This window comes from Narcine bancroftii, chromosome 9 (assembly GCF_036971445.1).
Source record: "Narcine bancroftii isolate sNarBan1 chromosome 9, sNarBan1.hap1, whole genome shotgun sequence".
Classification (NCBI taxonomy): domain Eukaryota; kingdom Metazoa; phylum Chordata; class Chondrichthyes; order Torpediniformes; family Narcinidae; genus Narcine; species Narcine bancroftii.
The window spans coordinates 20,147,480-20,163,580 of NC_091477.1; the positions used below are offsets into that span (position 1 = coordinate 20,147,480).

Below are 16,101 nucleotides of genomic sequence, written 5' to 3' on the forward strand. Positions count from 1 at the left end.
AACAAATTTTGTGTTCCAAATAATTATAATGGTTATAATTCTAATGGTTCTAAGTGTGTGTGCATGTGTGTATGTATATATTTCATAACAAAAAAAAAATCTGCAGCAAAATGCTTTTGTTTTGCCACAACATCTTTGATCTTAAAATTTTTAAATGAGCAAAGGAATTAATCACGGATTGAACAAAAGCTGTCAAAATAGGACAGGGCAAACTTGAAAAAAATTGCTGATCCAAACAGACTGCATTTGAAAACAGTCTGCTAAACCTGCATAGGCATATCTAAAAATATTCAATTATTTATTTGAAAAGTTATTGTGCCAAAGACTGATGAATAGCTGAAGTCTGCTAGCAATTATATTGCTAAACCTTGCATTTTTTTTTGCATAACGTGATCTAATTTCATTGTAAATTACACTGTCATTCATGATGGAGGACTTAATACGAGTTAGATTTTATTACAGACCTTTCTTCCACTGAATGCACTAATGCAAAAGGACAGACTTGGCCAATAACAACCTACATTTCTTGTCTGAATGGCCATCTGCAGCCTACACACGCAAAGGCAATTTTCACAGGCTATGATGCTTATCTCTGTGATGTAGGTGAATATCCAAAAGAATGCTTTAAATTTAGCCATGCAGCATGGTAACTGGCCCTTCTGGCCCATGAGCCTGTACTGCCCAATTAACCTACAACCCCTGTATGTTTTGGAGGGTGGGAGGAAATTAGAGCACCCAGAGGAAACCTATGCAGACAAGGGGAGAATGTACAAACTCTTTACAGACAATGCTGGATTTGAATCCGGGTCACTGGCATTGTAACAACTTTGCACTAACTGCGATACTAACCATGCTGCCCTTGTTTGCCAAGCCATTTAAGCTAAAAGCACAGACTTGGGAGACCAAAGGGGTAAAAATCTTCTATCGATTATATGTAAATAATTGTGATTTCTTGGTTTCTAGGTAAAAAACATTTATCTCCATAGTGAAATGTTCTCTGTTCAAAATGGCCTGCTGACCCCAACATTAAAGGCCAAGAGACTGGAGATGAGAAATTACTTCCGAAAACAAATTGAAGAGCTTTATGCTAACACTTCTATATGAAAATATTTGGCAGATGTGCTATGGGGGAAAACCTGATTTGTCTGCTACTTTCTTGTGTCAAGAACACATTAGGTATCTATAAAATATATTCTTTCACTATATTCATAAACTTATTCATTTGCTTCAGTTAACTGGAAGGTGCCTCTCGTTTAACTTCAAGAATTTCTATGTAAAATAAAGATTTGTCCTTTTTTAAAGCTGCACTATAATAGAGACAAATTTTGTATGTTCTTCAATTATGAAATTTACTTTGTTTATAAGGAGTATGTTTAATAGCTTAAAATTCTAATGTATATATTTTGTATAAATTAGAAATAAAAAGCTACCAGGTTAAGGGTTAAACAATGCTAAACATCATCCTTTAAAATTTGTAAAGCATGTATATGAATCTGTCTGTTCCCTAAAAATTTAATTTCTTTTGTATGAATTCAACACATGAAGTACTGTATATAGTTTGTTCCCCTTTGTGTCACCCATGAGCACATCAGAACCACAAATGCATTTTTGTACTGAACTAAAACTAAACATAATTTGTTATTACTCATTGAATTATACTTGTGAAAATGTTTGTGACTGCAAAGAGTTAATGCAGTATAAGAAAATTACATGCAGTAAAAGTCCTAAAATCTGGACTGCTTGGGGATTGAGTCAGTTCAGATTTTTGGATTTTCTGAACTCTCAAGCAGTACTTAAAAATTCAAATTTAAGGAAGAATAAAGAAGAGATGAACAGGTGTATTTTAATAGTTTATTAATTAGCAAATACAGCATGCTTCATTTATCAAAATGAGCAGTTTTAAAGAAAAATAAAAACACTTGACAAAAATGTAAAAAAAAATTTTCACAAAAATAAGCATGTAATATGTGAAATTGTTTAAAAATGAACACTGTAAAAGAAAAAGAGCATACAAATGAATTTCTTTGTGATAGGATTCACTGTATTAAGCATGGTCACTTGTAGCCACTGTGCAATGCACACACACAAAAGGCCACTAAATTTTAGAGGTTTTTTTTTAAAAGTCCGGATTTCTGGCATCTGGATTTTGACTGTAATTTGGCTTGAGAGTAGCAATTAGAATTTGCCATTTATTCATGTTGCCAAGCACCTGGTTCAAACATTTACTTCTCTCCTGGTCAACATCATATTCAGGATAAAGATGGAATCTCCACTGAAATCCTTAATGTAAGGTGGAATTAAGAACTAGGCTTGGTTCAGATACAAAATCTTCAATAATGGAAAATTATCTATTTCCATAGCCCCTTCCACGCTTTAGGCCATCTCAAGATCCTTTATAGACAGGCATCGTAACACTTTTGAACTGTTGTCACTGTACTTGTGTAGACACATGGAACAGTCAAGTTGATAAATGATCAGATGATCTGATGCATGGTGTTCAGTTTCAGATAAATGAGGAAGCGAACACTGAGAAGTTCCTGGACTATTTCTGAAATGATTGGGAATATTTCCATACATCTAAATTTAGAAGAGAAATATATTAATGTTTTTACCAAAAGGTGGCATTTCTGTCAGTACTATCAGTATTATACACCTTCAAAACCATTATGGAAGCCTGATAATCACTTTAAATCTCAGAATATATGTGATATGAATGTCATCGGAAATCCAATGCTCTGCTAATTGCCAGTCTTATTGTGGAAAATGATATAGGTGAGCAAAATTGTGCTACGTCATCCAAATATTTTTTATTAAAAATATTAAGAGTATCACTGCAGAGAAGTCGATAATGAATGCAAGTGCAAGTTAAAATGTATATTTTCAATCCTGACCTTGTAATGGAATTAAAGGAGCTATTTTTTAAAAACGATCATTCTTGTAGCCAAGTTTTCAGCATCCAGGAGTTGTCAGTAAACTGCTGAGATCAGATCACTGTGAAATCATATATGACTTTTACCATGTATTAATTTATTATCAGTCTACTAACATAAATCTAAAATATGAATGAAAACTTTTTCTTATCATCAAATGAGAAGATTAAATTAGATGGCATTATAGTTTTCTGATCATTGTACATTCCCACTTGGGAACAACTTTTTGATTTTGAAATCATTTAGATGAGGTATGCAAGATTTGTGTGATTTGTCCTGCAACAATGTCACACATTAGATCATCACAAATCAAACTAATGCTAGTATTACAAGCTGTTATATAATAGATTTACATCTGATAACATCACAAAATATTGCAATGAATTTATGAAGAGAGTTCAAACCTTTTCTCATTGGTTTTCAGTTTTATCTATAAGACTGGTCTATCTCATAACAATGTAGAATTAGACAAAGACATAAAATTATACTCTCACACCACATAATTTCCAATTAAATGCATGGTTCAAAGACGATGGGGAAAAAAAACTGTCAACTGCCATGATTTCAGTAACATTAGTAGTATCACAGCCACCTCACTGAAAAAAGACAAAGGAGGAAAAACCCAACACCCAACCCCAACCAACCAATTTTCCGCTGCAACTGTGTCTGCCTGTCCCGCATCGGACTTGTCAGCCACAAACGAGCCTGCAGCTGACGTGGATATTACCCCTCCATAAATCTTCGTCCGCAAAGCCAAGCCAAAGATCACAGTGGAAAGTTTTTAAATGAATTTATTTTGAATATGGAGACATTAAACTTTATTTCCCTGGTATTTTACAATGCATGGGTTTTCATTTATTGACATAGCAAAAATACTTGCATAAACTTTATTTTCCAGTTCTGACTTGTCAGTTATAAGATTAAAATTTACCAATCTTATTTAAAATGTATGAGGTGGACTTTACATTTGTAAAACAGAGGCTCAAACTCACCCAGGATTGAAAATATATTTATTTATGTGAGGATCATGTAAAATCTGTCTGGAGCAAAGAAATTTTGTTTCAAAATTTGATAGTGAGAATAATGAAACCATGTATGTGCTCTTGCCTCTGTCTTCAAGTGTACGTTTTACAAGTCGTCTTTGATTTGAAGAAGCCAGTTTGTGAAATGTTTAAACTCTTCAAAGTAACGAGTAGAAGTATTCTGAATTTAGCAATAGAAATTGTATTCTGCTTCAGGATCACAATTCTGCCTTGTGATCTGGTTACCATTTGAGAGGTCATTAAAAATTACAAGAATATTATCAGAACAGCAATGTCTTGCCTATCAGGAAAGGGTATTATTTTTCCCTCTGGAAAAGAGAAGCGTGACAATGAGCTAACATCTTTAAAATTAATAAAGCTTATGAAGTAGATGCAAGTTTAATTACATGAATGAAAAAGTCCAAAACTAGAGATCATCAAAATGATTTTCATTAAGGAAACCATTTAAAACTTGACCTTGAGGGTTTTGTTTTCTTAGAAAGTTGAACTGGCAGGCTCATTTCAAACAAAATTTGAAAATTCAAAAGAATTTTTTCATGCATTCATTGTATTTTTAAAGAGAACCACATTATTTAATACTTAGTGAACAATTTTGAGCCTATGATGTGGTATAAAAAAATACTGTTGTATCACTTAGGATGTCATCATAATGAATATGGATGTGACGTTTCTCCCCTCCCAATCTCTGAGAAGTAGAATATTTTGTTCTGACAAGGGAAGGCATGATGTGTGGTTCTTTAATACTTTGCTCATGTATGTGTAAATAAAGCAGCATTATTTTTATTTCTCAAATACTGCAGCTTTAAGAGAGAAGACTAGCACCAATGATATTGTACAGGATACTGTAACACTTGTATAATGTTGAATGATAAAAACATTATTTTTGCATGAAAGCAATATATTCACACAATGTATATGGCATGTAGTCTTATAATACAAAAACATTTCAAATTCAAATAAAGCAAATTATCAGAATTAATTGAATAATTCTTAAGTATTTCAAGCCCTTGAGCAAGGTCTGCTATTCCATAAGGTCATGGAGGAAGAGATCTTTACCCTCGGCACCATTTTCTAATAGTTCCATAATCCAGTCAAAATTTATATTCAACACCATAATTCATCAAACCCCTGTATGGTTGGTATAAGTGTTTGGAAGTACTCCATGTAGAAATGGACAAGAAGCCCTCCCAGACCTTTGCTTGGGTCAACCATAATATCATAGTTGGATGAACTATCATCAGTTTGGAATTAACATAACCCTCTTCTAAGATCCAGAACCAGCCTTGGTCTTTAGGTGGGCCCAAGCACTCAATCATCTTTGCAATTAAGGCCACTATTTCAGTTGTTTCCTAATTACACTGCATTTTACCTTACATTTCTGATTTTTTAAAAGGCATCTAGATTTGATTGAACACCAGGATTTAATACTAAAACAATAATACTGAAAACATCAGGTTGGGCAGCATTTTTTGCAAGATGGAAAGAATTTAGTGTTAGGCAAGTACATGTGGAAGAGGTCCATTTATTTTTGCCAGTGAAAAGCCCATGTGGTATTGCAAGGTTGAGAGATATCATCTTAAATTGTGGAAATAAAATTTTGCTAGGAGAAATTGAATAATAAAAGAGCCTGGGAGATTTCAGGTGCAAATAGAAGTCCCTAACAATGAGGAATAGTTTAGTTCAGACTGAGATGGAGGAGTGAAAGGATGCAACTTTCATAAAAAGTTACCCTGTGGCTCAATAGATGTGAGAAGCACAGAATGTACTTGAAAATGTATAATAATCAGGGGGCATAGGTAAAGAGACCAGGGTAAAATTTGGAGATATTGGTGCAGAATTCACTGCTACTGGTCAGCCTTTCAGGTCCTTGAGCAAAGTAATTTTGATCCATTATGTATCGTTAGCCCTTCTCTCAAAAAGATGATGACTTTTACAACCAGCTAAGCCATTGATAAAGCTCTAGTAAGTAATTAAGAAGCAATTAAAATGTTGGTATTTATTGCAAAGGTAATTGAGTGCTTGTGCCTCAGTGATCATTGTAAACAATTGTGTCACAGTTGTCAGATAAAAATTGAAAAACATTCAAAATAAAAACATGATTTAAAATATTTTAAAAGTATCCATTTCTAAAAATAATACAATTGAATAACTTCTCACATTTAGAATGTGAAGAAAACATTGCTCCTGGGGACTTGCAGCAAACTTCTGATCTATTATTGGACATCACAAGGTACATGGTCTAAGCATCAGCATTGGGTAGCCAGCAAGTTCAGGATCTTTATATTCATATACCAATGGTACTTGGAAAAATGCCAGCTGTTTGGCACAGAACAGCTGGGAAAAGCTTCACTACTGTTGTTAGGGAAGTGTTATAATTTGTGGTCAGTTTGCGAAAAAAATCCAATTTGATTCACTTTTATAACTAAATGTCTACTTTGTTTAAATTACAAAGAATTTCCTACTTAATGGCCATCACAGTGGTCTATCAGAAAGGCATTTCCATAGGTATTAATCTATTATTTTTTTCTCCATTATGGCTTTGAAGGATTTAAGATAAAACTCTTTTTCTGTAAGTCTCCTTCAAAATATGCTTCTTCTTGAGCACCTGTTCAGAGGGTTGGAATGGCCATCACCTTAATTCTAGACAGCCAGCTCTTGGAAGTCAAGCCACATAATTTCATAGAATCAATCCAGTAATGGACATTCTTACTATGTGAGCAAAATTTCAGGGAAGATAAAAAGTCTAATAGTCTTCATTTCTTTTTTGATTGTTTATAGTTTTATATTGCCCAGTTGACATCTTTATTAGAAATAAATGTAGCTAATAAAGCAAATAAAAATCTGCTGCAGAAACTCAGTGAGTCAAGCATCATAAATGGGGGAAAATGAATTGTCAATGATTCAGGTGGAGACACTGCAGTTATTTGACCTGCTGAGTTTCTTCAGCATTGTTTTGACAGTATTTGAATCTCTTCACTCCAAGTCCTGATAAAGGTTCTTGACCCAAAATGTAGCCAATTCCTGCACAGATTTTGATCAGCCTTCTGAGTTTCTCGGGCAGTTTAATATGCTCCAGATTACAACAGCTTTAGACAGTGGTCCTCAACCTTTTTCTTTCCACTCACATCCCACTTTAAGTATCCCCTATGACATCAGTGCTCTGTGATTAGTAAGGAATTGCTTAAGGTGGTATATGAGTGGGAAGGGAAGGTTAGGTCTAGACCTAATTGTTACTGAAATATTTTGCTTGAGAAAAATTGTCATTGGCCCATTTCCTTTGAAACCATGCACAATAGGTACAATTAAAACAGAGGTTTTCAAACTTTTTCTTTCCACCCACATACCACCTTAAGCAATTCTTTACTAATCACAGAACACCGATGGCATAGGGAATACTTAAAGTGGTACATGAATGGAAAGAAAAAGGTTGAGAACCACTGAGCTGCAGTCTCCTGTGTTTCCCTCTCTATTAAAGCATCCAGCTTTAATATGCTTCCATCGAGTCCACGCTGCTGAAGATCCAGCTGCGCTGGATGGGTCACGTCTCCAGAATGGAGGACCATCGCCTTCCCAAGATCGTATTATATGGCGAGCTCTCCACTGGCCACCGTGACAGAGGTGCACCAAAGAAAAGGTACAAGGACTGCCTAAAGAAATCTCTTGGTGCCTGCCACATTGACCACCGCCAGTGGGCTGATAACGCCTCAAACCGTGCATCTTGGCGCCTCACAGTTTGGCGGGCAGCAGCCTCCTTTGAAGAAGACCGCAGAGCCCACCTCACTGACAAAAGGCAAAGGAGGAAAAACCCAACACCCAACCCCAACCAACCAATTTTCCCTTGCAACCGCTGCAATCGTGTCTGCCTGTCCCGCATCGGACTGGTCAGCCACAAACGAGCCTGCAGCTGACGTGGACTTTTTACCCCCTCCATAAATCTTCGTCCGCGAAGCCAAGCCAAAGAAAGCATCCAGTTTCATTATTATGGTGAACTTCAAAATATTAAATTTCCATTGGCTTTGGAAGGTCATATCATCCCCTGAAAATCAGTGGGTGTGCAGCCACAGGGCGGTCAATTTCATTGAATGATCTGTCATGAACTTATTGCTTGGTTGGAGTAGGGTTTCAGGAATTAAACAAGGAGCATCTGCAGATGCTGCGGTCCAATGTGATACTCGAGTCTACTTTTGATCCCATCGTTTGCGGTTTAAGCAACAGCCAGTTCCCTCTCACACCCCCACCCACCATCCACCCCCTCTACCAGCCTATCCTTTCCACCTCTCTTCCCTCCCCCTTTTTCCTTTCCCTCTCTTTTCTCCCCTCTTTTCCCCCTTTCCCTTCCTTCTCTCCCTCTCTTCCCTCCCCCTCCTGATACACCCTATCAATGACTGAGTGAGTAACGATAGGCTTTAATTAGATTGTAGCTGGCTGGACTCCATGTGCTTGAATGAATGGAAGGGGGTAGGGACATTGACCTTTATGGCTAGGTCACTAGGGGAGGAGTTACAGGGGATCGTATCATCAGTGGGCCAGCCAGCCACTCACACAGAACAGTATATACACTCCCTCTTAAAAAAACAAACACTGCAGGTTAAAGTTCTAGAGGTTCAGCTGGTCAGGTGGTTTCCTCTGCCTCTGCGCAGCTTCATCAGTAGTGTACTGGTCGGCTCCGTCGCTGGTTGTATGTCTTGAGGCGGGGGGATATGGCTGTTGCCATAGGAGGTGGGTTTGGTTGTCTATGGGGGCGGTCATGGAGGACAGCTCGGCTGGGCGAGGGGTATGAGTGCCCGGGGTGTGTCGCTAACTTACACCGTCCCTAAAAGGGATAATGTGGGTGTTGGTGGTGGATGGGGCAGGGGGTGGGTGAGTATCTCTGGCACGCGCCAGGTCCCGGGTGGGGACTATGACCTCGTGGCTGTCGGGGTACTGGACTAGGCATATTGCAGGTCAGCTTGCAGGAGCTGCACTTCTTCGACCAACGAGTTGGTCTTATGGCCCCTCGTGTGTTTCCTCAGCAAGACGGGTCCCAGAGATGAGAGCCAGGGCAGCACAATAGTTCCCGTTGCCAACCTCCTGGAGAAGGAAAACATGCGTTCATGTGGAGTCATATTTGTAGCAGTACGTAGGAGAGATCGGATGGCATGGAGTGCTTCTGGCAGGACTTCCTGCCAGTGGGACACCGCCAGACCTTTTGAATTGAGGGCCAGGAGGATTGCCTTCCAAACAGTGGTGTTCTCTCACTTCACCTGACCGTTCCCCCTGAGGTTGTAGCTTGTAGTCCGAATAGTGACTATGCCTCTAGCCAAAAAGTACTTCTGCAGCTCATCGCTCATGAACGAGGACCCCCAATCACTACGGGTATAGTCCGGGTACCCAAAGAGGGTCAATATGCTGCAGTGTGCCCTGCTATCCATGGCAGAGGTCATGTCAGGACAGGGGATGGCAAACAGGAATCTCTAGAACTCATCTATGAAGTTAAGGAAATAGACGCTCCTATTGGTCGAGGGCAGGGGTTCCTCAAAATCGATACTCGGTCATTCGAATGGGCGTGTGGCCTTGATGTGGTGTGCCTTGTTGGGCATGAAGAACTGTGGTTTACATTCCATGCAGACCCGATAGTGTCTGGTCAGAGACCCGACATCCTTAATGAGTGCGGGAGGTTCCAGACTTTTATGAAGTGGAACAACCTCTTGATTCCAGAATGGCAGAGGCCATCATGGACGGACTGGAGGTGATCGAGATGTGTGCTGGAGTATGTCCCCCAGGATAGGGCATTTGGGGGATTGTTGAAATAGCTTGGCCAGTACAGGATATTGTAGTTATAGGTGGAGAGTTTGATCCTCCACTTCAGGATTTTTAATCATTCTTGATTTTACCCCACAGTTTTATATTAAGTCTGTCAGCATGGTAAATCTTTTCCCGGCCAGGTAGTGATGCCAGTGGCGTTCTGCCTCAATGATCGCCTGTGCTGCCTCCTCGACTGAGGAGTGCCATGTCTCGGGGCCATAGAGGGTGCAGGAAAAAATTCTACTGGCGATGCCTTGCTCATACTGCTCAGCAGCTGCAGGTGCCTGTGGGTCGATCTCAAGCCTGTCGGGTCTTAGCAGATTGTCCATCCCGTGGGGAAAATTAATGTGTATTAAATTGATACACACTATCAATGACTCCAAGGACTGAGTGAGGAACAATAGGCTTTAATACACATTAGATTGTCGTTGACCTGACTCCATGTGCTCGAATGAATGGAAGGGGGTAGGGAGGTCGACCTTTATGGTCAGGTCACAAGAGGAGGAGTTACAGGGGATCGAGTCATCAGTGGGCCAGCTGGCCACTCACACACAGAGCAGTACATACATATCACCACACTCCTTGCCCCCTCTCTTCCCTCCCCCTCCTATTCCCTCTCTTCTCCCTTCCCTCACCTCTCTCTCTCCCCTCTCCTCTCTATCCCCCTCTCCCCATTCCTCTCCTTCCCTCCCTTTCCCCTTTCCTCTCCTTCCCTCCTCCCTCTCTATCCCCCCCTCCCCTCTCTATCCCCCCTCCCCTCTCTATCCCCCCCTCCCCTCTCTATCCCCCCCTCCCCTCTCTATCCCCCCTCCCCTCTCTATCCCCCCTCCCCTCTCTATCCCCCCCTCCCCTCTCTATCCCCCTCCCCTCTCTATCCCCCCCTCCCCTCTCTATCCCCCCCTCCCCTCTCTATCCCCCCCTCCCCTCTCTATCCCCCCTCCCCTCTCTATCCCCCCCTCCCCTCTCTATCCCCTCTCCCCATTCCTCTCCTTCCCTCCCTTTCCACTTTCCCCTTTCCTCTCCTTCCCTCCCCCCTCTCTATCCCCCCTCCCCATTCCTCTCCTTCCCTCCCTTTCCACTTTCCCCTTTCCTCTCCTTCCCTCCCCCCTCTCTATCCCCCCTCCCCTCTATCCCCCCTCCCCTCTCTATCCCCCTCCCCTCTCTATCCCCCTCCCCTCTCTATCCACTTCTCCTCTCTATCCCCCTCCCCTCTCTATCCCCCCCTCCCCTCTCTATCCCCCCTCCCCATTCCTCTCCTTCCCTCCCTTTCCACTTTCCCCTTTCCTCTCCTTCCCTCCCCCCTCTCTATCCCCCCTCCCCTCTCTATCCCCCCTCCCCTCTCTATCCCCCCCTCCCCTCTCTATCCCCTCCCCTCCCCTCCCCTCCCCACCCCATCCCCTCCCCTCCCCACCCCATCCCCTCCCCTCTCTATCCCCTCCCCTCTCTATCCCCTCCCCTCTCTATCCCCTCCTCCTCTCCCCCTCTCTATCCCCCTTCCTCTCCCCCTCCTCTTGCCCTCTCTATCCCCTCCTCCTCTCCCTCTTTCTCTCCCCCTCCTCTCCCCCCTCTATCCTCTCCCTCTTTCTCTCCCCCTCTTCCCCTCCCCCTCCTCCTCCTCTTCTGATCGCTTCTCCCCTCCCTCACGGTCATCACCAGCAGCATTGCTTTGCCGTGGAAGTAACGTCTCCGCTCGAGGCCGGTCGGTTGGTGTCAAGGTCGCCGCCCGCGAGTGGGTCACGTGCTCGACGCCAGAGGGAGGGGCTCGAGAAGCTGCTCTGCTGGCGGTAGGTTGGCTGTGTCTGTGTGTGGCTGCTGGAGCAGCCGGTCGCTCCGGCTCCCAACCTGCGCAGGCATTGGGAATATTTTTGTCCATGATAGTGAAGGTGAAGTTGGGCAGGGTCTCCGGGTAGAAACTGAGTGCAATAAGTTTTAGATATTAATGAATCCAATCTTGGCCGAGGACCCTTCAGCATCAGCGCTGCAGGGTTGGAATCCCAATAAATCGATTGGCCAGAATCTGTTTTATCCTGGAAAGGGTGGGATGACCAGGCTGAGCTAGTGAAGAAAAATCCTGTTTTCGAGGGACATGAATGTGGAAATCACAGGAATAATGTCAAAACCAAAGAGGGCAACATTGTGAAATGTTCTGCAATAAACAGTTATTGAAACAAATGGACCAATTTAAATGGAAGTTAAATAAACATTGAGAGGGAGAATATGCTCAGATGAAGGGTGAAATTAAAACAATGTCATCTGGACCATGAAAGACTGGAAGAACTAATTAATGGCTGTAGATTGCAAGTACAGAATTTAACTTGCTCTATCTCTGCCTTTATCTTATGTTGAAACTATTAATATGTCTGAATAACCACTTCTACTATTTGCATCAGAACGTTGAAAAGATGCAAGGCTGAAGAATCCTCCTTTGTTACAATGCTGTATGTTTATTCAAAGAAAGTGAAAATATATCAACAACTGTTCATAGTTGCAGAAGAATGAAAAACACCCTATTGTTAATGAAGACTAATCGTAATTGAAGGGCAGAGTGGCATCTATCCCTGGCCATAACTTTATGAAAGCACCAGTTAAGCCAAGCATCCTGTCAAAGTATGGTGAATGTTTTGTGTTGTAGTTATAAATAATTGGCCAATGAACCATAAATATCTTTTACAAAGTGAATGACCCTATCAAATATTTTCCAAAGAAAAAAACAAGTACAGAGTGTTATGAACTCTGAATTTGATTCATGAGGAGGTGGGTGCTCATTTCTTTAAATGGTTCTAGCATCACTGTGGTTAATGATCCTGTAGCAGCTTGTCCTAACTGCTTCATCAGTGCTTATTTGCTCATTATCAGTGTAATGTCCATGATTTTAGTGTTTTATTTTGTTGTTCCTGAACAGATTTTGTCCTAATCTTCCAGCTTGCATGGTTTTGTCTCATGAAGTTTTCTTTTGCCTGAAGATTTATGTAACATTTTATTTGGGTAAATTAAGATAAATGTTTTCATTACTATATAACACTCCACACATCTATTACTCTTGATCAGTAAAATAAACAATTGACTTCTATGACCAAAACTTTGGGTATAAGAAAACTGAATGCCAGTGAATTTTTAAGATGATAATAGACTTCTGAAACTTTGAATGGAAAATTACAGGTTTAGTATCTTGCAACAATTATCCATTCAAAACTGTGTGACCTGCTGAGTTTCTGTAACACTTTTGTGGACTGCACGAGATTCTGGCATTTCCTGTTTAGCTTCCTGAAATATCCAGTTTTAATGGCCTTTTGGTGGCATTTGGGTACTAGAATTGGCCCTATTGCCAAATAATTAGCTCTGAGACTTTTTTCCAAAAAGGAAAAGCCTTAAACGCTTCTTCCAGGTTGTCTTTCTTTGGCATTGTTTTAATCTTCATGTTCCTTGAGTGTTGCCATGACCCAAATTTACACCACAGTTTTCAGCAACTCTCTTTGGAATTCCTAGCTTTCTTCCCAAAATACTGAAATAAAATGACATTTCTTTAAGAAATATTTTTACAATTCTCTTTGATGCAGTTGTACTTTATTCCTCCTGAAACCCTCAGCATCATTTTTATTTACCAGTTCCAAGGCACCATCTTTTCTTGTTTCACTCTTGACTATTCTAATTGTAACATTCAAAGCTTTACTGGCAGATTAATTTTCTATTCCAGCAGTATCTCCTTAGTTGTTTGAGAAGCTTTTAGTTTTGCTCCCTTCTCTTCTCACTCACTCACAACTAAGTACAAATACTCATGTTTAAAATTCACAGGTGCTTCATAGTGGTAGAATGTAAAAAAGGAAACTGGAAAGCATGTAAAAAAAATTGGTAAAATGATTGAAAAGTAAAGAAATGAAGTAATCCAGAGAACCAAAGTAATTAATGTCAATGGACACTGTTTGATCTGCTGAGTTTCCCCAGCATCGTGTTTTTATTTTAACCATGGTGTCTACAGATTTTTGTATTTTACTTCTATGGTAATTAATGTCAATGTAGCCAATAATAGGGTGGTGTTGGAAGGGGTGATGATGTTTGGCATTGGAAATGCATGGAAGTCCAAAGACATGAACAAGATTTGGAATATGTGCAAAAAGACAGGTTTCTGAAGCATAATTGATCCCTATTTAACTTCCTTGACCATGTGATATTGCTTCTTTTTTATTATTTCTTTTGAGACTACAATCCAACCGTGGAAATTGGAAATTAAAATGAGATTCTGAAGAAAATCATTGTTTTGTGTATCTTGCCATAAATTCATACCTTCAACGATTGACTTCATTCTCTTTAAGCCATTGCCTGTTTTGGACTTATTAAGAATCATCTTGACTTCTACATCCTCCTCGGTCCTCAAGTTAGTTGCAATCTAGTTGTAAAGAATACTTCCTTTTATCTTCATAGCATCATTTGATCTGCCTATATCCCCTTCACTGACATTGAACGTCCTTTGAGCATATTCGGACTTGGCTGGTTTAATTGAAATGCATCCTTCCATAAACTTGAATTCTTCACTGACTAATCTCACATGTTCTAATTTGTCCCTTGCTTCCATTCATATAATCTTGCTTTGCCTTTCTCTGCAATTCTCCAAATTTAAATTTAAATTCTTAGTCTTGCCTCTGTAATCTGCTCAACCATTATAATCTGGCCTCCCAAAGATTTTGTGATTGGTGCTGTAGTTGTTCCTTCAACTAACTAACTAATGCCCATGTTGTGTAATTTAATCTTCAAAGTATATCATTACTTTAGTTTTCTGTTACACTAATTTTTCTTCAAGTTTTTTTAATATTAATATTCAATTTGTTATCATGTAATAAAACAGTGTTGTATTACAAGGAATTGCTTTTGCCTGCTGTAAGGTAGACAGATTTGCATCAGCAGAAATTGCCTGAAGCACCTCTGACAGTCCAAGAGTCCCCTCAAAGTCACTGTGTGTCCATGGATTCACCTCCAGCACTCCTGCAGCCTCCACTTCCATACAGAGTCCAGCCCAAACCATTGGAAACCCGAGCTCCAGATCGGAACCTCTGACGTGATCAAGAACCTTTCCGTGGGTCATCTCCTCTGCTTCTCCTCAGACGGTGGTGGTGGGGGGGGGGGGGTAGTCTCCCTCTTTTCTGGTACTATGCACCAGTCCTCTGGTCCCCTGGAAACTGCAATCCCTTGTGGCTGCTGCAAGACTTTAAATAAAACTACTGCTGCCCCTTTAACGGGCCATTCAAAACTTGTGCGGAGCTGTTGGGAGTTGACTGGGTGGTTGGCCCTTGCGGGAGCGCTATATCTACGCTCCTCCCTTTCCATGGGTCCACACCAGCAGCAATGTTGCTGTTACAGGAGCTTTGGCAGCACCACAATTTTAGTGAGCCTATGCTGTTACTGTAGTGATCGTGAGTTTTGGCTTTGCTTCCACCTGTCTTTTTTGGTTCAGCATCTAATTTGAGGTGTTGCGATGAGTTCCTGTAAAATGTTCAAAATCAGTGCAAGTTTACCTCTTAATTCATACTCATTAATTAAATAGGGTTAGACTTAGACTATCAGATTTTACAGTTTTCCATTTCTGATTTTTATCTAACAATACCAACAATTCCTAAATGAATAATTCTAACTAAGCAGGGTTCTGAAAGAGTGTGGAAATCTATAGAGCTTCATTCCTGTACATGTTGCCAAGTTTGCAGACTAAGTACAGTACTTGTTTTCACATTATGATTGTTTCTTTGAAATCTATAAGGATTAATTTTTTTTCATCTGTGCAGGAATCACAATGTCTCGAATTAAAGGGAAGTCAATCAAAATATGCACACAAGCAAATACAAAGACAAACCTATGTTTCTACCCAGCTCAGAATGGCAGAAAGAGAAGTAATGTTATTAATATTGTATAATGTTCACTATATTGCAGAAAGTTACCTTTAGAATTGTTCCTTCATGATTCTCCTTACTTTTGAATGATATGTTTTAATGCTGAGGTGCTGTTCAAAGGATGCATACAGTAAAACCCCCGATATCCGGCACCTATGGGGATTGGTAGATGCTGGATAAGTGAATTTGATGGTTGCTTGAAATTGCGTGCAGTATTATTGGTGAACTAACTGCCAGAGGGTGCCAATTTTAAAATTCATATTTTTTACCTACTGTATATAGTCATGTAATCATCAAATTATTTGGACTACTTTTTCGGGCAAAAAAAATAGGGTGTTGACTTTTACACAAGTCAAACTTTTGACTTTGTAAAGTACTTGCATCGTTCAAGGCATCAGGAGCTGATATGGTTGGGACCAAGTGGTAAATTCTCAGTCAGGGAAGCTCAGATGTGCGGGCGGCCAGGAT

General features: G+C 40.4%; 2 protein-coding genes and 1 long non-coding RNA gene across 18 annotated transcripts in view; 2 read left to right on the top strand and 1 right to left on the bottom strand.

Annotated features, from left to right (window-relative positions):
* Positions 1-6,079, top strand: part of LOC138743253 (long-chain-fatty-acid--CoA ligase 6-like) — a 121,457-nt gene extending 115,378 nt beyond the window's left edge. For all 10 annotated transcript variants that reach the window (XM_069898233.1, XM_069898235.1, XM_069898236.1 and 7 more), the window contains one exon: positions 964-6,079. In XM_069898233.1, the coding sequence (XP_069754334.1) occupies positions 964-1,104 (141 nt within the window). In that variant the 3' untranslated portion in view covers positions 1,105-6,079. The remainder of the gene's footprint in view (positions 1-963) is intronic.
* On the bottom strand, positions 1,879-11,518 carry LOC138743258 (uncharacterized). The gene is made up of 3 exons (XR_011344759.1): positions 11,411-11,518; positions 8,879-9,043; positions 1,879-2,577 (listed from the first exon to the last, which is right to left on the bottom strand). It is a non-coding gene; the product is annotated as an uncharacterized lncRNA (long non-coding RNA).
* LOC138743254 (uncharacterized) overlaps positions 8,620-16,101 on the top strand; it is a 54,773-nt gene continuing 47,291 nt past the window's right edge. For 2 of the 7 annotated variants that reach the window (XM_069898242.1, XM_069898245.1), the window contains exons 1-2: positions 11,647-12,511; positions 15,529-15,633. In XM_069898242.1, coding sequence (XP_069754343.1) covers positions 15,537-15,633 — 97 coding nt within the window. In that variant the 5' untranslated portion in view covers positions 11,647-12,511; positions 15,529-15,536. The other 5 variants (XM_069898241.1, XM_069898244.1, XM_069898246.1 and 2 more) reach the window with 5 other exon arrangements.